The following is a 24,781-nucleotide window of genomic DNA, read 5'->3' as shown; positions in this document are numbered from 1 at the left end:
GGGAATCTTGCAGACTTGTAGCGGATTTATTTAGAAGTATAACATCGTCTGAATAAAGCAAGGAGCTGACATTAACATCTCCAATTTTGATATCATGTTTAATACCACTTTCCTTCATAATGTGATCCATATAGATAATAAATAACAGAGGGGATAATGTACATCCTTGTCTCACACCAGATTTAACATCAAACCATCTCCCTGAACTTCCTTCAATTCTAACTGCTGACTTACAACTCAAATAAAGACTAAGTATTGCCTGATATAATATAACTGTAGAGTATTGAATAGCTTCTCTCCTGGCACCTTGTCATATGCCTTTTCCAGCTCGACAAAACTTAAATACAGATCTTTGTTATATTCCCATGATTTTTCAACTATCTGTCGTAAGGTGAAGATCTGATCCTGACAGCCTGTATTTGGCCTGAATCCAGCTTGTTCTTCACCAAGCTTTTCTTACACAATTCTTCTCAACTGTTTCTCAATTATACTTGCATAAATCTTACCAGGAACACTCAGTAGGGAATTACCTCTGTAATTCTTTGGTTTTATATCATTTTTATGGTATAAAACCTATGAGCTCTACTCCAATAATCGGGAATTTGTCCCTCTGTCTAGTTTTTCTGAACCATGCAGTGCAGATACTGTAAGACTTTTATACCTCCATACTTCAGCATTTCTGGTCGAATATCATCTACTCCTGCTGCCTTTCCACATTTCAAGCCTTTGATGGCTTTTTCTACTTCAATTATGGATATGCTTTCCTGACTGTTGAGTGTTTTTTACCATTGAGCTATCACTGCTTGTTTCATTTAGTAATTTTTCAAAGTAATTACTCCATACTTTAAGGATATCTTTTTCTCCCGTTTTCATGTCACCTCTCTTTTTCTCCTATCAACCAACTTCTGCAATCCACACACCTTCAATATATCCTCATAGGGCACATTCCACAGGTCACTCACCATCTTGTCACTCGCCTCTGAATCCTCTCAATCATTTCCACATCCTGAAAATTCAGGGGATCAGACTTGAGCACAGTAATCCAGATGTGCTCAAGTCTGGTAATCCAAGTAATCTTATGTGCTACTTTAGCAACCTTAGCAATATATCCACTAAACTTTAACTCTCTGTCTTCCACCACCACCCCTAAATCTCTAGCTTCATCTATTTTCCTGCAGAGGTTTCTGTGGTTATGAAGTTCATTATAGTTATTCTGGTTTTGTGACCACATGTTTATTAAAGAAAACTGTTTTTAAAACTAAACAAGTACTAAAAAACAACACCCGACAAGTTTCGTTAGTTCATCAGACTAACATCTTCAGAGGTAAAGAGAACTAAAAGTTAAAAGCACAAACTACTAAAAATTACGAAAATTAGTTCATTTGTTGGCATTGTGAACATCTAAACAGTTTGTTAAAAAACCGAATTACAGATCTACCAGTCATGATGTACTCTGGGATAGAAAAAGCATGTATTATATAGATAAGAATTGTTTCACAAGAAAATTCAAAGAGGCAGCAAATATGATTAAAATTCCTATGCAATGCAACAAAAACCAAGGTTTGAGTTTAAAAATCAAGTTTGATCATTGTTTATTAAAAAGTTACCAATTTCAGACCTCAGACAGAGTGAGTGTGAACCACAGAATGCGACAACAAATAGCATTGTCTCCAGCTAACAAGCATTAACGGTTGTATAGATCTGTTATTAGGTTTTTTTAACAAACTGTTTAGATGCTCACAATACCAACAAATGAACTAATTTTCGTAATTTCCAGTAGTTTGAGCTTTAAACTTTTAGTTCTCATTACTCCTGAAGATGTTAGTCTGACGACTGATGAAACTTGTCAGGTGTTGTTTTTAGTACTTGTTTAGTTTTAAAAACAGTTTTCTTTAATAAACATGTGGTCAGAAAACCAGAATAACTATATTGGTATAATCTATTTATCCCAAAGTGCATAACTTTACATTTCTCGACACTAAACTGACACCCATTAACTTTTGCCCATACTGAGAGCCTATTTAAATTGTCCTGCAAGCTCTCCACATTGCCTTGATTAACTATTACTCTACCTAATTTTGCATCATCAGCAAACAACTAAATATTTCCTTTCAGGTTATTTCTTTTATAATTTATGTATAAATTAAACAGCGATGGTCACAGCACTAAACCTCGTGACACACCACTAATCACCTGCTTTCGCCTCGAATGCCTCTCCATATACCACCTTTTTGACATCTGTCCAGCAGCCACCCTCTCATCCACTTAACGGGGGTCATATCCATCCCCATTTGTTCTAATTTGTGTAATAGTTTTTCATGTGGTATTCTGTCAAATTCAAGTAGATGGGATTCAAATTTCATTGAAATCTATGCTGGTATCAGAGTTATCACTTCATTTCATTTCAAAATATTTCACGCCATTTGGAGAGCCAAAAAAGTGACCTAACAGCCAAATTTTGTCCATTCAGCCACTAGACTTATTATTTTGCATCATTTCAAAAATTTTTATGCTATAACTATGCCACTGAAAATTATCAAACCAATATAAAAAAATCAGATTGCTCCAGAAACTTCTGTAAACATCTTGAATACCAAATTTCATATTATTCTTCTGGTCAGAAGAAGATTTAGAATGTTATATGCTCACAGATGGAAAAAACAAATCCAATATGCTCACAGACATTAGAACTTATTTCAAGAAAGACTCAATATTATTTTATAACAAACAACATTTGTGCTCTGAAATCTGTTTTCAGCATTGATCTTTAATTCCATTTTTCAATTTCAAATGTAAAACTTTTAAAGTTTCAAAGAACAATATTTATTGTAATAAGCAATAATTGGACAGACTAATCAAAGCAATGCTGAAACTGATTGATATGACTGTCTCTTGATTTTCAAGACTAGAAACTAAAGGTTAATGATCTTGGACCTCAAAGTTATATTAACATATTGTTTACTATCATAGAATACTAGGTACTCAGGTTAATATTCCTAGTTTCTCCACTGTAATTATAGAATATGCACAAATGTTAAAAGAAAGTACTTTACCTGATCAAGCTGTTTCTGCAATCCTGCTTGCTCTTGACTAATTCTAGTCAGTTCTGTTGCATCATGCTCAGCCAGTTCATTGCCATTTTTGCGCAACTGACGCTGTTTTGCATTTAATGCCTTTTTAACTTTTCTTAGTTTTCCAACTTCAGTTTCTAGATATTTCTGTTGGCTACTTAACACAGCTTGTTGCTGTAGCAGCCACTGTTCATATTGCACTTGCTGCTGTTTTTCTTGTTCTGTGGTTGGATCTGCAGGAGGAGTTGGGGGTGGTGGCAGAGTTGTCATAGGAAATGGTGGTCTTGGACTAGACAATCCACTTGAAATTGGGCCTGTAACAATCATTTCAATAAAAACAAATAGTTTATTATGATAACAAAAAATGTATACATCACCATATCTAAAATCCACATCTCCATTTAATGAGCTGTTATTAAACATTTAGCAGTGAAAATTTAGACAGTGATACAAAGATTATCATAAAATTAATAAAACGGCCTGACTTTCAAGATAATGAGTCAAAATTATTTAAAATATTTCTTAACAAAGTTCAAAATTCTTGCCAAATAATCTGAGATTTTTTGAGATAAACTCAACAAGCCACACATACAAATAAATTATTTTCACATAAAAATATTTTACTACATACAGTGATTATAGCTGGTATTTATTCTGTAAATTCTGCAACTTGGAAATTAGTATCTATATATCCTATCCCTGATTTTAAACAACGCAGAAGAGATAGATATAGAAGGAATTGAAATTGTCAACCATTTCAACTACCTTGGAGTGATAATAAGAAAAAAAGATGGATGTAAAAAAAAGATAAGAAGAACAGCACTAGATAAGAAAGCAATGACTGATTTAACTCAGATCTGGAAAGATAGGCACATCTCCAAAAATAGCAAAATTAAGCTTGTAGAAACCTTAGTTTTTTTCGATCTTTCTCTATGCTTCTGAGCTTGGACAATGACAAAAGATGACAGAAGAAGAATTGAGGCGTACGAGCTCTGGTGCTGGAGAAGATTGTTAAGAGTGTCATGGACAGAAAAGTGAACAAACAAAAGTATCCTAGAAGAACTGAATATCCACACAAGACTGATAAACATAACTGAAAAGAGAAGACTGCAATATTTTGGACACATATATAAAGGCAAGGCAACTGCCTGGAAAAAATAATCATCCAGGGTAAACCGTGTGGGGAAAAAAAAGGAAACCCCCCCCAAAGAAAAAGGTGGATTGACCAAATATCAAGAATCACTGGACTTAAATTAGAACAAGCAATAAGAGAAGCACAGGGGAGAAAGAAATGGCGAAGCATCATCAGGAAGATCACAAGTCCTCAAACCATGAGGAGATTCAAGAAAGATATCCTATCCCTAAGAAGGGTGACATACCTTGACAATCAAATTATCAAACAGTTCTCACATCATTTCCTTCCAAGGTAATGTAATGTCTTCTTCTGCAGCTTTTCCCACTTAAGTAGGGTCGCTGTTTGTGGTGAGTCTCCTCCACAACATCCTGTCTTGGGCTGTAGCCACATCCAAGTTCTTCGTCCTCAAGTCCTCCTCCACCATCTCCCTCCATCTCTTCTTTGGCCGTCTGTACTTCCTCTTCCCTTGCACATCCATCTGCATGACCTTTCTTCCCAGATACTCTTCCTCCCTCCTCATCACAGGACCAAACCATCTCAACCTTGCCTCCTGTATCTTTGCTCCTAAGTTCGTAACTTTCATCGTTCCTCTTACATAGTCATTTCTCAGATGATCCTTTCTGGTCACACCGCACATCTACCTAAGCATTCTCATCTCTGCTGATGTTATTTTTCCTCAGGGCCACAGTTTCCAAAGCATACGTCATAGTTGGTCTCACTACTGTCCTGTAAATTTTGCCTTTTAGATTGATCGGCACCCTCTTATCACATAGCACTCCAGCCATCTCTCTCTCTCTCCAGTTCCTCCATCCTGCATCCCACTTCTTTCTCAGCCTCACCATCCTCTTTCATTGTTGAACCTAAGTATCTAAAGTCACTGACTTTCCTGATAATATTTCCTTCAAGCTCCAGATCTGTCTCCTGGCTGCCATCCACTTTGCAACACATATACTCGGTCTTACTTCTGCTCAGTCTCATACCTCTCTCTTCCAGTACTTTCCTCCAACTTTCCAGTTTGGCTGCCACTTCTCTTGATTCTGCACACAGCACGATATCATACAACATAGTCCAAGGCACATCTTCTCTCACTTCCCCTGTCACCACCTTCATCACAATATTAAACAGGAACGGACTTAATGCAGACCCATGATGCAAGCCAACTGTCACTGGAAAACTTTCTGTCACTCCTAGGCAGGTTCTTCGAACACTTGTCTTCACATTTCTGTACATCTCCTGCACCAACCTGACATATTTCTCCGGTACCTTCTTCTCCCTCAGACACCTCCAGACTTCTTGCCTTGGCACTCTATTTTCCATCCTCTGTCGTACCCCAAAGATAGCATCTTTGGCCGATCGACCAGGCATGAAGCCAAATTGCTCCTTTGTAATCTCCACCTCGTTCCGCAGTCTTCCATCAAGAACTCTTTCTAGGATTTTCATTGTGTGCGACATCAACTTTATTCCTCTGTAATTCTTACAGTCTTGTGCATCCCCTTTACCCTTTAGATGTACTTTTGTACATCTAAAGTACTGTTGGCAAACTTTCATGAACAAGTCCCACAGCAGGTCAATTCCCTCTTCTCCCAGAGCTTCCATGTCTCCACTGGAATCCTGTCTGGTCACACCGATTTTCCATTCTTCATCCTCTTCATGACCTCCTTCACTTCCACTCACATCATTTCCTTCCAAGGTAATGTAATGTAATATAATATAATAGAGAAATCTATTTACAGTGAACTTCTAGGCAGCCAAGCTGCAGTAGATAGCATCTCCACTATCCATTCTACAGGATGCAGGATAAGAATCCACTATAATAGAGATATCCATAAATATCCTATTGATGATAGTGATTTTCATCACTTTAAGTAAGACTACCTCTCCCTGCTTATCACAAGCCTGAAGCAGCTTGAAAAGAAGTCATGTTTGAGCAGGGTTCCTGTATTACTGAAGCATCGATGAACACAATGTTTAATGTGCAATAAGTTTTAAATCTTTGGTGAGTGGGCTTGTCATTAAAAAAAAAATAATAATAAATATCTTGAAATTAATAGATGATGAGCAGTATGGATTCTACAAGTGATCATCATCAGTGGAGATTTTCTTTCTTCTAACCATATTTTGAGAAATTCTTGAAAACTTTGGAGAAATTCGTAAAGCTATTGCTGATATCATTAAAGCATTTGACTGTTCGACAAAATGGAAAACTAAGTAAGTGTACATTTTATGTTCTGTCTTCTTCATCTCAATTGCTACCTTCCCTTTCTAAGGCTGCTTATTGTGGTACTTGTGTGAATAGATGCTGGCCTGGTTGGCTGAGTGGTTATTGTACCTACTCTCCAACTAATAAGGTGCAGGTTCAAATCCCACCACACGCGTGGATGTTTATTATCGTATCTTTAGTGGGAGATGAATTTCATCACCCAGAGTGAGACCAATGTCTTAATTCTTGGAGGACTGAAGCGGCTTGAAAAAGTTCCATGTTTGGAAGTTTTTTTTACTTGGTTAGATTATAAATTATATATTTAGTTTAATCCTTTATCCAAGTTTAAGTTTTGCATCTGAAGTATCTTCAGAACTGGGGGCCATGAGTTGCCCCCCAGTCCTGAAGTCCTGAAGATACTTCAGGTGCAAACTTTGTTTGCTTACACTTGGATAAAGAATTAAACTAAATATATAATTTATAAGTTCCACGTTTTGTCTGTTGTAGGGTTTCCAGACTATGTTAAAAATATATTATAAATACAAATATATATATATATATATATATATGTAGAAAGTATTTTTACCTTGGGTATAAATATGTTAAGGATACCAAGCAATTTTAAACCTCGTTTTACTCCATTTTCCAAGTAAGCAAACAGACCAAAAGTCAAGTTTGCGCCTGCAATTGATGCAAGTCTAACTGATCCCACAGGTAGTGCAAGATCAGGGCAACTCGTGGCAAAGGTGGAACAAACTCCGATCACTAATCTTAATATTTACCCTTAATGCCAAAACACATCTCCAAGAAGGGGATGTATGATGTTTTGTATTAAAGGCAAGGGGCCACTACCCAGACCGGTTTCGACCTTTATTGAGGTCTCATCAGTGGGAGCTAGGCTAGAAATACTAAGATTTAGTAATACAGAGCTTGTAAGTATTTCACCAAAACAAGTTACCATAAGGTGTTTTAACCTTATTAAATAAAAATCTCTGGAGGAGATATAAATGTAGAAAGTATTTTTAAGATTAGTGATCGGAGCTTGTTCCACCTTTGCCACGAGTTGCCCTGATCTTGCACTACCTGTGGGATCAGTTAAACTTGCATCAATTGCAGGCGCAAACTTGACTTTTGGTCTGTTTGCTTACTTGGGAAATGGAGTAAAACGAGGTTTAAAATTGCTTGGTATCCTTAACATATTTATACCCAAGGTAAAAATACTTTCTACATTTATATCTCCTCCAGAGATTTTTATTTAATAAGGTTAAAACACCTTATGGTAACTTGTTTTGGTGAAATACTTACAAGCTCTGTATTACTAAATCTTAGTATTTCTAGCCTAGCTCCCACTGATGAGACCTCAATAAAGGTCAAAACCGGTCTGGGTAGTGGCCCCTTGCCTTTAATACAAAACATCATACATCCCCTTCTTGGAGATGTGTTTTGGCATTAAGGGTAAATATTAAGATTAGTGATCGGAGCTTGTTCCACCTTTGCCACGAGTTGCCCTGATCTTGCACTACCTGTGGGATCAGTTAGACTTGCATCAATTGCAGGCGCAAACTTGACTTTTGGTCTGTTTGCTTACTTGGGAAATGGAGTAAAACGAGGTTTAAAATTGCTTGGTATCCTTAATATATATATATATATATATATATATACATATATATATATGTGAAAAATAGGGGAAAAAAATCCTTAGCCAATTCACAGTATGAAATTTACTACAGGTTTTCAAATAACCTTTCGTGGGAAGGAGCAACATAAAAAAAAAAAAAAGTGCATTCTCTGAAGAATGGATATTTAACCTCTAACTGTGCAGCTAGTCCTGGAATTCCAGAAGGATTCTCTGTTTAAATCTACTCTCTTCCTTATATATATATATATATTAATGGAACATCTAATCCATAGTTCTGCTGATGACAGAACTATGGATTAGATGTTCTTTCTTTCTTTCTTTCCAATAAACCATGCACCACACAGATTAACAAAACTTCCAGAATATCTACTTCTTCAATCTAATACTGTTAAATTCACTGGTAACAAAATTCAATCCAGTCTCATTTCTAACAAAAAAAGTATCCCTTTTCTTTATGTCTAACTTTTGACATTATCCAAATCTTTTGAAAAGATGAGATTTCTCGGTTTCAGATAACTTCCAAAAACATATTACAAGTATTGACTCCCTAGCAATCAAAGAAATTAGGTTTTCTGTTTTTACTTGAGATAAATTTATTTATTAAAAACTATTAATTCTATACAAATGAGAAATCTGTCTGAGCACTGAATTTTACTGCTTCTCACATGGTGATATCCATAGGAGCTCCCTAAAAGTCTTAACTAAGCACAAAAGAAAATGATTAGGTTGATTAATGAATTAGTCTATCACCAATACCAGACTGGCTAAGTGGATAGTGTTTTGCTAATGCCTAAGGTAGATGATTTTCATTTGGAAATGTGACTGCCACCCTATTTATCAGAAGCCTGAAATGGATTGAAAAAGTTTGTAAGCAACATGATTCACATAAAAGCACTACGCTCATAGAGACTTTCCATTGTTTTCCTCACATTTTATACATTGATATAATTTATTTCAAGATCACCGTTAATTTTCCTACTCTCCTCCCCATCTGCTAATGCAAGTATGTGTGCATACACATGCACGCACGCACACAGTAGCTGCTCAAACCCTCTTCACACTTAACTCCACTCTTACGAAATAATTTTTTTCTTCTTTATTCTTTCCCTCTTCAGCAGTCCTCTGGCATAGCATTTTATTTACTTTTTTTTTTTTAAGTACTTAAATTTATACATAATTTCCTAAGGAGTATAATATGTATAGGCCTTCAAATATAATGTTAGCAAATGTATTCTTTCTCCTGTATCCATTCAGACCAGTGGTTCCCAAACAGGGTGTTGCCATGTTCATACTAGAGTGCCGAGGAATTTTTTCCCCCAATCAAATATAGATATACCTGAACATTTTGTAAAAAAAATATAGTGTAAAAAACAAAACAGGAATTTATGCCACTAAATATACCTTGACACTTCCTCACATCACTATTATTCAAAATAAAAAATGAAATGAAGAACATGGATAGTGATATTAGACGTTTAATGAAACCAAATGAAAGAAAAAAGGAAAAAAGAGGTGACAAATGATTTGAGAGTAGCAGTATATGGAGATTCCACTGTTAGAGGATTGGTTAATGAGAAAGTCTATAAGGTATGCTATCTAGGAAGGAGAATGAGCAAGATAATTCATGTTTTTCATATGAGAAGGAAACGAGCAAGAGAACTGGTGGCAGTTGTGAGGACAAATGATTTAAGTGAACATAAGGAGAATGAAAGAGCAAATATTAGGAGGTTATTAAGGAGAGTGAAAAATAAGGGTATAGTGGGAAAGGTTGTCAGTGTGTTGCTGAGGTACGACAATGCTGAGTTGAGGTGGAGAGCCAGAATCATGAACAGTATGCTGACAGAGCAGTGTGAGAAGAAGGGAGTGCAGTTTGTGGAGATGTATGTCATGTATTTGAGGGAACAATGGAATTATACCATGGACTACATGAAAGAACAGGAGAGTGGTATTGAGAGACTGAAGTGCTTGGCAATGGAAACAGAATTAGTGAGAGAGAGAGAGAGAGAGAGAGAATGGGAATACAAGAGGAACAGGGAAATAGATGGAGTGGACAGGGAGACAAGGTATAGAACGAGTGGATGGAAGTAGTAGTGCATTTATATATAGGGATGATCAACAAAAAAATCGAATAGAATGGGATGTAGAGAGGGGATAGACTGACACTCAGTGGACATATGTGGTAAGCAGTGATAAAGGAGATTGGGCAGATATGGTGGGGAAATCACAACCAACAAGTGATGAGTAGGACTGGTTATAGACCTAAAAGTGAACTGCTGTGTTTATTTACAAATGCCAGGAGTATCAGAAATAAGAGAGATGAAATGGTTTCACTGATTGAGTTTATTCTCCCCAAAATCACTGGAATATGTGAAAGATTCAATGAAGATGATATCCTAACGATGAAGAAATGGAAGGATATAGTATTTTTCATGAGGAAAGGAGGGAGCGCTGCTGATGTTAGCAGGGGAATTATGTCCACATAAAGTAGACATGAAATAGAGAATAGTGGCAATGGTTATGAGGCAGCATGGTGTGAGGTGGAGGTTGACAGGAACGCATATTTAGTTGGATGTTGCTAAAGGCCAGAGAATGTGGAGGAGGGTGATGAAGAAATGTATAAACAACTTGGGTTAGTGAACAAAGAAAGGATGATTATTATGGACAATTTTAATTGTGGCAGTATAGATTGGAATGACGAGATAGCATTTGGGAATAAAAAAAATGAATTTCTTGAGAGACAACTATCTCAGACAGCATATAAAGGAGGGAATGCAAAGATAAAGAGGTTTAGATCATCATTTCATCAGAATATGTAACTGTGAGTGGGGTTCTGCACTTCCCTCCTGTTGGTGGGAGTGATCACATGAGTTGTGGCTAGCTATATGTGGCTAACCAGACTTCTGTGAGGAAATTATATAAGTGGAAGTATGAGGCTAGTGATTATGACAAGCTTAAAAGACAGCTTGGAGCTATAGCATGGAATGATTATGCCTCATATGGATTATTGTGCACTGATTTGGGCACATGGTTTTCATGGTGATGAGGATAAGTCAGAAAGATTCCAGAGAAGATTCACAAAGGTTGTCAGTGGTCTTTGGAATGTGGAGCAGAGTATGAAGACAGACTAAAAGAATGTAAATTGCAAAACCTTGTGAATAGGAGGAGGAGGAGGGGGGAATATGATTGAAACATAAGTTAGTCAGGGGTTATCAGGTTGACATGGAGATTTTTCATAGAATGGGTGGGGGTGGGGGCGCAGAACAAGAGACCATCCCTGGAAACTGTATAAGGAGGGTGTAAGCAGAGGAGTAATAAGCAGGTTCTTTGCATGGAAAGTGTTGATGAGTGGAATGTATTGCCTGCATGTGTGTATGTTGTGAATGTAGACACTAGACTCACTGAATCAGTTTAAAGCATGGCTGGATGAACTTTGTATATAATAGTGTGTACTTGCCATCACGAGTCTGACTCCATGGAGGTCAGATGTTAATAATAATAAGTATTCCCCCTGCTTGCATCTCAGCATTTTTACTATTATTTCCAACGTAGGGATATTATTTTGGTGAAAGACGGGATTAATTTTTTTTTAAAAAAAGGTCACTTGGATTGTTAGGGTTTCACAGAAGGTTGGGAGCTGTCTACTATAGTAATGCTGTATGGTATGATGTTCAACTAAGATGAACAACATGGCATGTTAGTGATTAACATAAAAAAGAAATTTTGTACCAAATACTATTTTGATCTATTCACTGGAGGGTTAATTAAGGCATGGTGTAGATTTTCAGGAGTGTTAAGCATATTATATATTTAATGATGTAGATCTACATGTAAAAATGAATACTAGGCATACAGAAATGCATGCTCTAGTTGTAAAAAGATTTTTCATTTGGTTAGAAATTAAATTAAACCTGCCAAGAAATTACATTCTTGTTTAATCCTTTATCGAAGTGCAAGCAAACAGTTTGTGTGTGAAGTTTCTTCATGAGAAGGCTACTTGTATATAGAGTCTAATGACTTTGAATTAGTTGCCTTAATATCTCATAATGCAAAACATACATCTTTTTGGGTGTGTATAATGGAAAAGGCCACTACCCAGACAAGTACAGTCTACAACTAGCTCTAATCTAAAGTATTTTAATAATGATTTCTGTATTACTTCAATCTTGGAATCACTTCTGGGACTGGCTCTCACTGATGGCATTTAATAATATTAGTCTTTGAGCTTGCTTGCTTTCTGGGGAGTAGAGCAGCTCTGCTTGGTGGTAGGATCTGCCTGTTACAGAGTAGAGTCACCACTCGTTTTCCTATTCTGGAGAACTTCAGATCAGGAGTAAGGAGTTTAGTAGTGATCCTTTAAGGTCACTCAATGAAATTTAGATGATCTTGTAGCTCACTCAGAGTTTTTGGAGAGGTACCTCAATTAAGGTTGAACCTAGACTAGGTAGTAGTCCTTCCCACAATGCACAGAATTATACGCACCCAAAGGGATGCATGATTTGGATTATGGAATACAAAAGAAATTAATATGAACATTAGCCTCTGTACAACTAGCTTAGTCATGAAGACTACATTTAGTTCATATATCTTTATACTTGATGAGAACAGACAAGAATATACAAGGGATTTGAAATGAGAAGTGATCATCATTTAGTTTTAAGCAGGACATCATATGCATAAAAGTTTTAAAAATAATCAGACTTGAGCAGCTCTCAGAGGTGAACTGTAATCTTAAATATACAATTAGTGGAGAAAAAATGAAAGAGTTTGAAAGCAAAAACAAACCATGGAGACTCTGAAGTGAAGTTATTTGCAACAATAGAAAAATCAGACCTTTTTGCCACCAAAAAAGGTTTACTTTTTCTACCTTTTTTATTTCACTTTATGTTTTTTCACCAGAAAAGAAGAAATCATCCCATTTCAAGACTGCAGATAATAACTGATTGATTTGGAGTTTATGGCACAATGACAACAAAGGTCATACTGTTGCATCACACAGGGTGTTGATAGGTAAATAAATGGTTACAAGGAGATAAATTAGTGAATAATGTAAAATACATGTAAACAGTTTGCAGTTAACTACTTACCATGCTATTGCAAATATGTTTTTTATGTTGCCAGGAGTCCTAAAAAAATACAAAAAAATAAAATAAAATGTTCCAACCACAAAAGATTAGGAACACTGAGGGAAGAATGGTTTCTTTCATTTCAGGTTTCCAGTAAACAGAGTGGCAGTGGTATTAGAAAGGCAATCAGATCATTTAAATACATTTATACCTATGACAATGTTAAGTGCTCAACTTTACAATGAGTTAAGTTTCACATACACCTCCCTTTTATACCAGATTAAAGGATTAAATTCCGTGGAAGGTGACTAATTTTTAATTCTCTGTGTAAAAAAATCATTTCATAAGATAGATCCGACATATTGCTTCAAGAATGTGGTATCATCAATAATGAAATAGGCGAGTCATCTGTAGCTAAGTGTATGCCAAATCATTATTTCCAGATTTTCAGAATTTCAGGCCAACCAACTGACAAAAGGCTTGGGGGGAAACTTCTGACTCTGGTAATCAGATAGAAAATTAATATCATGAAGGTAGTCCAACAATTTGGAGATTATTGAAAAAAGTTAAGACATGGAAGAAAAAGTACTGTAAAAGAAACTGGAGATAGTAAAAGTGACATAAAAACTGAAGAAAAGATGTTCTGTTTGTCTAGACTCTAGCAAAATTACTTACTTCATTTAAAATTCATTCAGAGTAATTACTCTGAATGAATTTTAAATGAGAGTAACAAAAGTTCAGGCATGCACATCATAACTTAAGACAGAAATGAATCAAAAAACTGAGATGTGGAAAGCAATTTGAATAAATGATGCTCAAATAATGAGGAAGTGCACAAAAGATTTACAGTTGTTATATCTCATAATTCAGAAAGCTTGATTAGAAGAATGAATTTGCCACTCATTTACCACTCTAAAAGTAAATGAACTCAGCTCTAACACCCCTGCTAACCACACTCTTGCCCAGCTTCCATAGGTGTCCCCTAGTTCTCCCACCACCAGTCCTGATCTCCCTCTGAATTAATCCTATAGAATCCCTTTAGCAATTTGAATCTCAATCATATCTCCCCTTTTCTGCTTATCAACTAGTTTCTGCAACCCACAAATCTTCAACCTGTTCTCATATGGTTCATGCCATAGACCTGCTATCATCTTAGTCACTCGCCTCTGGATCCTCCACCTCTTACCTAGTTCAGTCAGTATAGAAGCCCTTTGGTCAGAAAGGCCTGGGTTTGATTCCCATCAGTGATGTGAGGAACCTTTATCTGGTTTCTTTCGACAAAAGGTGAGTTAGCCGGTCTCATACAGAGGTAGAGGTTTTTTTTTCACCCGGAAACTCTGGTTTTTCGTCTCCCCCAGAACAGGCAAACTGGCTGGTGAACACATAAATACATAGGACATGTGGGGAGGCACAGGGCTAACCACCTTATCCTCATGATATGGCTGCAGTTAAATGAATAGCAAATCCTCGACACTGCAAGTAAAAGAGGAGGAAAGGAAGAAGATGAAGACTGGTGAATGACATGAGGGTGATAATAACGGGTGAATTTAGTAATGGAAGAAGAAAATAAAATAAGGGAAATATGAAGCATACAGTTGAAGCAACACATGGGACACGAGTGTTAGATTTATTAATATCATTTCATATGGTGATAAGAGAAGATGTCACCAAGATACCATGAATAGGGAACAATGATCATCTGGTTCTGATATGGGGAGTGGCGTGGCAGTTACAAGTTATATATAATCAGATAAATCATGGGAACAAAAATAAGCAATGCCCGAGTTAAAAAAGTTACCTATGGCAATACCAGATTAATGAGGAAGTGCACAAAAGATTTACAGTTGTTATATCTCATAATTCAGAAAGCTTGATCACAGAAACAGTACATCCTTCTTTCCTTCTAAGGAAAGAAGGATGAACTGGGGTGAAATGGATGAATCACTGAATTATGCAGGGGCCAATGAGAAAGAGGATGTCATGGTGGAGATATAAAGAACAGGATATCCCTCAAAAGCTCGAATTTGTGTACAATTAGATTGTAGTCTTCAGTAATTTTTACACTTTAGTATGCAAATATGTTTAATTACTTAATGAAATTTGTACTTTTCAGTACATCTATTGTGAAGATATTTGCAATACATACATATGTATGTACAGGGTGTTCGGGATAAATTTGACAGTTTCGTAAGGAAAAAGAAAATCTTTGTATCTATTAAATTTAATGAATTGACAAAAAAACATTACAGGCAGAGTTAATTACAATACTATCAACAAGATTTACTCAAAATAACCACCATTAGCATCGATCACAGCTTCAATTCTGCTTTGGAACCTCGAACAAGCTGATGCTACAGTCTCCCTGGGAAGGGCCGCAAAAACTGTTTTAATTTTATCCATTAACTGGGCTTTTGTATTACTGGAAGTGCGATTGGTGTCTTTTTCAACTGCGCCCCATACAAAATAATCCATGGGGTTAAGGTCTGGGGAGTTTGGAGGCCAAACATTTGGACTGGTGAAGTCGTAGAAATTTTCAGACAACCATTTTTGACTTTTCCCAGAGGTGTGGCAAGGGGCCGAATCCTGCTGCCATACATACGGCCTACCATTGGCTACCCTTGTTATCCAGGGCTTGACTACAGTTAGCAACTCCACGAACAAAGCCCGAATTCCAATGCCAGGGTTCTTCAACACCTGTTCCTGCAGATTTGCGAGGAATTCTGCTGTACGAACGCAATCAGATCGTCTGCTAGGGATCTTTCTTCTTGCTACATCCTCGTAGTCACCATTGCAAGTCTCTAGTTCATGCCTGATTGTTTTTACTGTATTCAGGGAGCATTGGGCAGCAGTCGTAATATCCTTATTTTGATGGCGGGCACGAATCATCATGATACAAGTTATTCTCTTCCATGATTCAGGTGGGTTCCAGCTATCCATCCTTTCTGACATCTTGTATATGAATGAAGAAGGGTCCAAACTTTTAAATGAAGAGAAGTGTGTGTTAATACATGTAACTTACGGAAAAATATAATTAATTATAAATATGTCAAATTTATCCCGAACACCCTGTAGATTTTGTCAGATCATGAATATGTAAGTAAGAATTTATTATTATTATTATTATTATTGGGCTACTCCAAGGAGTCCTTAGACTCATCAAGAAAGGCCCTAAACATCATGTCAAGAACCATTCAGCATTTACGCAGTATCTATAATACTTTGCTTTGAACTCATTCCCAGTCATGGCACCCCCAGCAGACTCCAACAACCTATTCCACTCATTCACTGCTCTCCAAGCAAAAAACCTGGTTCTAACACTCTTGCTAACTACACTCTTACTCAGTTTTCATGGATGGTGTCTAGTTCTTCCACCACCAGACATGTTCTGAAAAATTTCCTCTGAATTAATGATGAAAAAACCTCTTAGTAATTTGTATGTCTCAATCATATCACCCCTTTTCGGCCTATCAACCAGTTTCTGTAACCTACAAATCTTCAACCTGGTCTCATAAGGTTCATTCCATAGACCTGCTACTATCTTGGTCTATCACCTTTGGATCTTCTCCACCTCTTCCTCATCACCAAGAAACCCTGGTGCCCAGATCTGTGCACAGTAGTCAAGATTTATTTCAGATTTTAAAAAAAAAATATTTAGCACCTCCACTGGACACACGATGTCAGGTAAAATCACGCCTCAAGCCTCGCTCAACAAGAAAAATCATATATCCCCCCCCCCCAAAAAAAAACATGTTTTTACTTTGAGCATTTAGTAAGCATGCTAGTCATCTCACCCTAGGTGATAAAATTCATTTACCATTAAATTTATTATCTAATTATTATTATTATTATTATTATTTTACTTATCTTTTGTACATTACAAATAATCTGAAAATCTTGTTGTAGGGGACCAAATCTTGTTGTAGGGTATTGCATCTGTATTTATTCATTTAACTGTTTTGAAGAAATGTAGGAATGGCCATGTTATTCCTGAGTTTTCTTAATTAAGGAACATATGTTTATGAACAAAGCTTAATGGGTATATTGGAAAGTTTCTTTGGCTCTTCATCAAGAATGTATTCATTCCACTAGGTTTTTTATTGACGATTTACATTACAGGTGCTTTGACATGCACTGTTTTCTCACAAATAGGACTGATTCATAGTTGTGGAATTACATAAGCAATAATATTTGCCATTCCTACAACTGCATTTTATCTGTCTTGTACAAACCAAAAGAAAAAACTATTTAAAAGACTATTTAAACCATATTAAATCCTCAGAGATATTTTACTTCCAACTAATAGAATTGTAATAAACCTATCTAACCATACTTTAACATATTCAGAAGTTTCCATCTTCAGAAAAGTTTTGACTTTACACTCACATTAGTTTTTCAAAAGTGGACATATTATATAGTATAGAAAAGCTAGTCTTTTTTTTTTATGTTGCTCCTACATTTTGTATCATGGGAGGGATGTGAAATTCATCTCCCACCTAAAGGTGGGAGATGAATTTCACAAACACCCATGCCCATGGTGGGATTCGAACCCACAGCCTGTTGGTTGGAGAGCAGCTACACTACACACAATGGTCCACCAGGTTGGCATTTGTCATCTCCACTTGATTTTGAAATTATATTTACAACTGCTGCTCTTCTTTATTCTTAGATACTAGACTTATTATTGCCAGTTGACAAAATAAGGCATTTCGCTCCTTGAAGTAAAACAAAGACAGCATCATACTCGAGGCCAACAAGAAAGATGCAAGTTATTAACGAACACTACTGCTTATAATTCCAAAATCTCTCTCATACCTGATGACTCCTACACCTATTTAAATCTTGACAATGATCATACTGGACTATACATGATAAAACAAATGAATTACTCTGGAATAGACCTAATTGGCCATCTGATTTGATAGGGTAAATTCTTTTAACCCCATAACTCTGAGACAATGTGGTTCTCCAATGGCCACAGGAATAACATTCCATAACATCCCACAGAATGACTATGGTGGCATCCACTCATCAACTCATTATCTATTCTTAAATCACGTTAGGAACTCAAACTCTTATATCAAAAATTCAGTTCACTTTATTGACAAGTTTTAAACTTTTGAATAAAAAAACTTTTGCTAGCCTGGAGAGTTTCTCAGTTTCTAGCTGATGAAGTGTTAGATTTAATTAAAGATCCGTGTGTAGAGGCTTAAGTGCTGTGAGGACATCATGTTGGAGGTTTAATGGATTTTTTACAACACTCAAAAAGAATTAAAATAGAATTTAATACTTCCTATATTTCGTCCTAGTCACCACGACATCTACGGGGATTACAAAAAAAATTAATGTAACATGCACACAAATATCATACAATACTAAGCCCAACCATGGGTGACACTAAAGTCCTATCTAGGTGGAGCGCCCTCTAAGGGCGGTAGTAGGTGGCCTGGAATGTAAGGTGGGACCTCTGGTGATGAGTGTTTCCCAAATCTTCGGAAGCTTAATGCAATCCTATTTATTAAGATTTGGTTGGTTTTTGAGAGCTGCTGCTGCTTCTAAGAAAAGTCTCTTTCTTGAATTTGCTGAGGTGGAGCATGGTGGTTTTCTTCCATGATACCTGTGAATTCTATTTTAATTCTTTTTGAGTGTTGTAAAAAATCCATTAAGCCTCCAACATGATAATTAAAGATCCATTCTAACCAGACATAACTAAACATTCAAGCACTGCCTCTGGTAAAACTTCTTTCAGTGGAACAGTGGTTTTTAAAGACAACAGTTTGAACTGACAACAGCCTTATTTCCCACATCTGCTGAACAATTCATGCAAATCTTTAAGATACCTTTCCTGCCTCAAACTACACTGGGACTTACTATTGGGTAGAGGTTTCTTTGATTGTTTTTCAGTTTAATGACCTCAAGGACATCTATGGTCATGCTGAGCCAGAACAGATGTAATAAATAATCAGCATATTATTATTATTAAGAGAGACCTCCAGGGAGTCAGGAACTCATCGAGGGAGGACATGTTACCCAGCAGCCATCAAACTTGTTATTGAATTCATTCACACTGCACACACACAGCATCCCATAGCAATCTATTCCAATGACACACCACTCAATTAGGGGGGGGAAAAAAAAAGAAAAAAAAATCTCACCACTTTTTAGCAGCATTCATTCTCAGCTTCCAAGGATGCCCTGTTGTCAATTCCCCACCCCTCCACAAAATAAAAAAATCCATCAATCAAAATCCTGTATGACTCTATCAGAAGTGCCTCAATCATCACCCCTCTTTCTCCTGTTTGCAGTCTACAAATTCTCAATCTGTCTTCAAGATCAATATTCTACAATCCTGATATCATTTTCAACACGCTTCTTTACACTCTCTCTCTTCACTGTATCATAACACAAAACTAGGAGTCAGACCTGTGGACAATAGTCCAAGTGAGGTCTTAGAAGCAAAATGACAGAAGTTACTGCCAAAACCCGGTGGGGTATGGGAGTGTCCACATGGCATCTATGGATGGGGGGGGGGGGGAGAGAGCTGGCATTCATTTTCCCATGTCCACAATTCCAACCCATTCAAATCATTCTGCAAGTATAGCATATCAGCAACATTTCTGATTGCCCTATCTATCTTTGCAACATCAGCAAATAGCCGTATGTCATCTGTCAAATCCTTCCCAATGTCATTAATGTACAGATTGAATAACATCAGACAAAGGACTGATCCTTGTGTACAATACTGGTTACCTTAAATTTCACAGACTCACCCCCCCCCCATATACCACTTATTTGATATCTGTAAATCAGTCATCCTCTTATCCATGCTAATAATCCAAACCCATATTCTCTAATTTATATGACAGTCTTCCATGCTGTATTCTGTCAAAAGCCATAGCAACATCCAAAAGTATCATAGTGTATCCATTTCCCTAGTCTAGCTCAATGCTACTATTATTACAGAATATGAGCAAGTTGCTAAAACATGACCTTCTCTTAGTAAACCCATGCTGTTCATTGCAAAGTAGATATTCTCTGTCAACCCATTTCTGAATGTGAGCCTAACCAATTTTGTCAAAATCTTTCACCACCAATAATGAGATATTGATTGGTTGATGGTTGGATACAATGGTCTTTGCACCACACTTGTGCAATGAGATTATAATACATTCTTTCCACTCTTGCAGAATCTTTGCTGTTCTGAGACTCAAATTGTATGGCCTGCTTAAAGGAATAGCCAGTTCAGCTGAATGCTCTTTTAGCACTTGTGCTGTTAACCCATTATTCAATATAGCTGAATTCTTATTCAGTTTGTGCAACAGCTCTAATGTTTTCTCCTCATACACTCAAGTTTCTTTATCTAGTGAAGAGGTAGCCATGAGCTTAATGTTGCCTACACCAGGGTGACAGCTTTTAGCGAAATGGGCACTCGATTACTTAAACAACCTCTACATAATGGATATCATCGTTATGCACATGGCATGCCTTCCACATCATCCTTCTCTTACGAATCTTTGCTTAATAAGATTATACATCCATTTGACTCCTACCCTATTTATTCTTTGAACTCTCAGGACACATTCTGATATTGCATCATTTAAGTATTTTTTTAAATGCTTCCCATGCACTGTCAATATTCTTCCCATCTAGTAACCAATACCATTCTGCTGACTCAGTATCAGTTGGTCATAATTTTCTGCTTTGTAGTTCAGAATGTAACCTTTCTGAATGGATCATTCATAAACTTAGCCACTTTCTAATGTACCACATGATTATTGTCACCAACCAGAGGCAGAACAGTTGCATCTTTAACTGAAATACCCTCCAACACTCTTTAACCACAAGTTCCTTCTGTCACATGTTGCTTGAGAAAGTTGTATTACAACAGCTCAATAAATTCAGTTTCATTCTTCTCATGAAATTTTACTGCTACTCAATCAATGTTTAAATAATTAAAGTCCCCCCATTATGATTACTCTTTTCGTGCCCATCACTTTTATTCGATGATGCATTTCTTCATCTCTAACAACTGATCCACTAGGCTGACTAGTGGATCAGTTGTTAGAGATGTATAGGTCTAAAAGCTATGCACAGAAAAGTTAAAATAAAAACTGTAAAAGATGGGTATAAAACATATATAAAAAAGCAAGTTTTCTATGCATGTTTATCTGGTGTAGATTGCCATAATTTAACTCCAGACTCTTAATTATCATTATTATATAGTTTATTATTAATTTCACTGTTCCAAGATGACTGCCACTGGGATAGAAGCTTTTGTCTGATAATCTGCCAGTAACCTGTGTATGGTACAGACAGATGTGGAAACAAGCTGACCTAGCTGCAGTATCTCAGCTTCATTCCAACATCTGAACATGGCTTGGAATTCAACAGAAGCATACACTACAGTGTAGCTTCCAGAGCAGAAAGAGGGTGTTGCATTTGAAAGCGCACTGAATGTTTCTGGAGCTCAAGGGATCTTACTGCCTTTAGAGAACATCGTAAGTCTGAATATATTATGCACCTTTGGTAGCAATACACTCTGATGGATTTTACTGCAAGTGCTACTGCATAGAGTTCAGCTGTAAAGTTGTTACACTCTAGTGGGATTGGTGCATATATAATATTGTCTGGAAAGATGTTTCAAATAGATAGGCAGAAAATCAGCATATTCAGTTCTATGAATTTCAAAGAGCTGCTGACAAAAAACATGAGAGGTGGAAATTCTTGGTGGCCAGTATGAAGTGGAAAAGTCAGTTTTTTTTTGTTAAAAAAAAATGAGCCCCAAGAACTTTGCTGAGTTACAAGTGTCATCAACGTTTATCCTGGTCTTATGGCTGGGTCAGGGTGAAGACCACATTTGTGGAAGAAATGCGTACGTCTTCTGTAGTGAAAACCTAAACCCATTTGTAAGCAACTATTTTGCAGGATGATCAATGATTTTCTGCAGTGTACTTTCTATGAGCCTCGTATGTCATCTTCTGTTCACAAATGACAGAAAATGGTATAGTCATCGACATAGAGGACATTATACACATACACAGTCTTCATAGAGGACAAGGGGTCATCCCTGGAAATTGAGTAAAGATGTGGTTCATAAGGGTGTGAGGACTAGATTTTTTGCTTGAAGAGTTGTGAATGAGTGGAATGGGGTGCCAAGAGTCAGTTTTAAGTGCTTTGTCTGTTAATGGGTTCAAGGAGAGATATGATCGACTGTGTGGATAGTTCATTTCTCTAATGAGGCATTGTACTCCATGGAGGCACCCATACAATAATGATAATAATAATAAAATTCTTCACTAAAAACTGTGCCTAAAGAGCTGAAATATTTTACTTATTCTATAGGTTCTTCATTTAGAATGCAATTGATAGCGTACAATGTTTCTGCCTATTTTCTTAGTTTGGGTGATTTCATATTATTGCTGATTTTCATGCAAAATTTGTAACAGCTGTTATTAATTTAGTTATGGAATCGTGCAGACTTGCACTAAATGAGTTTAGGAGTACAACATCATCTGCATAAAGCAAAGAGCTAAGTTTTACATCTTCAATTTTAATATCAGGCTTGATACTACTTACATAATATGATTCATACAGATGATGAATAAGAGTAGAGATAACGTGCAGCCTTGTTTTATCACTGATTGTACATTAAACTATATTCCTGTATTTCCTTTAATTCTAACTGTTGACTTAAAACTTAAATATAGACTATGTATTGCTCTGTATAATGTTCCATTTACCGCATATACTTGTGGTGTTTTGAAAAGCTTTTCCCTGGGCACCTTTGTCATATTCCGATGATTTCTCAACTATTTGTTGTAAAGTGAAAATCCATCCTCACAAGTTTTATATTCTTGAATCGAGCTTCTTCTTCTCCAAATTTCTCCTCCACAAACATTCTGAACCTCTTTTCAAGTATGCTGGGATAAATTTTACCTGGAACACTCAGTAGAGAAATTCCTGTATAATGTTCACATTTAGCTTTTTCCCCTTTTTTTTAATAGATGGAAACTATTAGATCTCTACTACAGTCATCTGGAATTCGAACTTCTGACCAGAAGTAGTGTAGTGCAGTAGCATATGCAGTGTAGCCAATGCAAAACTTTTATACCTACATACTTAAGCATTTCTGGTTGAACATCATCTACTTCAGCTGCCTTTCCACATGTCAAGTTTTTGATGGCTTTCTCTACCTCAAGTATTGATAATTACTCCTCTTTGCATTCTTCTTGAGAATGTTCTTATGGTTCTGTCATTACTTGTTTCATTTAACAATTTTTCAAAATAATTACTCTAGAGATCCAGGATATCCTTATATTCAGTTTTCATGCCACCTTTATCATCTCTGATTCCTTTTACTATACTGTTTCCTCCATTTCTAAGCATCTTTTTCAACAGCCTCCAGATTTTGCCACCTTCCTGATATTTATTTTCTATATTCTTAACAAATTCTTCCCATGACTTTTGTTTAGCTACTTTTACAGATAGTTTAGCTCTCTTACATTTTTCTGTATTATTTTAGGATAATTTCTTTTCTACCAATTTATTTGCCATGAACTTTTGGTATGCTTTCTTCTTTTCCAAAACCATAGGGTTCTTATTTTTCACTCCTTACAGACAACTTCACCACATACTTCCATAGGTGAGTCAGTCAGTGTCTTTTTTCAAAGTATGCCACTAAAACTCCAAGGTTTGGTTCTTGTTTTCAAACTGCTTCAAATTTTTAAAACTTTCTTACATGCTGTTCTTTTCAATGTGATATCCATTTTTATCCTACTTAGCACTAAGTAATGGTCACTTCCAATTTCAAATTCTTTGTACACTCTTGTATCCTGAACCAGCATGAAGATATCACTATCAACAATAACATAGTCAATGAGGCTTCTCTACATGTGAACTTATGTGCATTTTTATATTAGAACATGGTGTTGTAATTACTAGTCCATGGCATGAGCAGAAATCCAGTTAATACTTACCATTATTATTAGCTTTGCCTTTTTCTCCAAATTTTCTGAAAACACTCCTATATGCATTATGGAATTAATTTCCTACTCTGCTGTTTAGATCTCAAACAAGGACTACTTTTTCATTTTCTTTATGTCAGCTGCCTGTTCTAATGACTTGAAAAATTCTTCCACTTCTTCCTTAGAAGATCCTCCTGTGGGACCATAGGCACAAATAAGTTTCATTGTCCGTTTCCTGATTTTGAAGTGCGTCCACATCACTCTACTTGAAACTGCCTTCCAATCAAGATTTTATCTTCATGTTTGGTGCTGAATGCTATTTATCACTACTTTCTTTCATTGATCATTATTTCCTGAATGTAGCATCCTACACTTTTTATTTAGTAAGATCTCACCTGTTTTTATCTTCTTTGTCTCAGTGATGCCATTTACGTCCATGTGGTACTTTTCCAATTCTTCTTCAAGTTTGATTTCCTTTCCATTAATACTTCTTATATTGATGGTTTCTATTTTCAGTTCTTCTGAATTTGGGTTTATTCTTCTTCTTCTGGATGTTGAATTTGAGCAAAAGGAATCCTAGATCCAATATACCTCCAGCATAAGAACAACAGCCAACACTAAAAAGTCTGGAACAAAAGCAAAAAAAAATGAAGGACTCTCTATTCTTGAACACAATGGTTGCACAGTTGCTGATCTAATTAGCAATTGCCAA

General features: G+C 36.4%; 1 protein-coding gene across 1 annotated transcript in view; it reads right to left on the bottom strand.

Annotated features, from left to right (window-relative positions):
* Nucleotides 1–24,781, bottom strand: part of LOC150093819 (histone-lysine N-methyltransferase 2C-like) — a 1,065,326-nt gene that overhangs the window by 366,148 nt on the left and 674,397 nt on the right. Inside the window, exon 45 of the mRNA XM_090412524.1 lies at nucleotides 3,054–3,385. Coding sequence (XP_090268650.1) covers nucleotides 3,054–3,385 — 332 coding nt within the window. The remainder of the gene's footprint in view (nucleotides 1–3,053; nucleotides 3,386–24,781) is intronic.

The sequence above is a fragment of the Typopeltis vanoorti genome, chromosome 23 (genome assembly GCF_054136105.1).
Source record: "Typopeltis vanoorti isolate ZY-2024b chromosome 23, IOZ_Tvanoo_1.0, whole genome shotgun sequence".
Lineage (NCBI taxonomy): Eukaryota > Metazoa > Arthropoda > Arachnida > Uropygi > Thelyphonidae > Typopeltis > Typopeltis vanoorti.
This window is presented reverse-complemented; position numbering and strand designations above follow the sequence as displayed.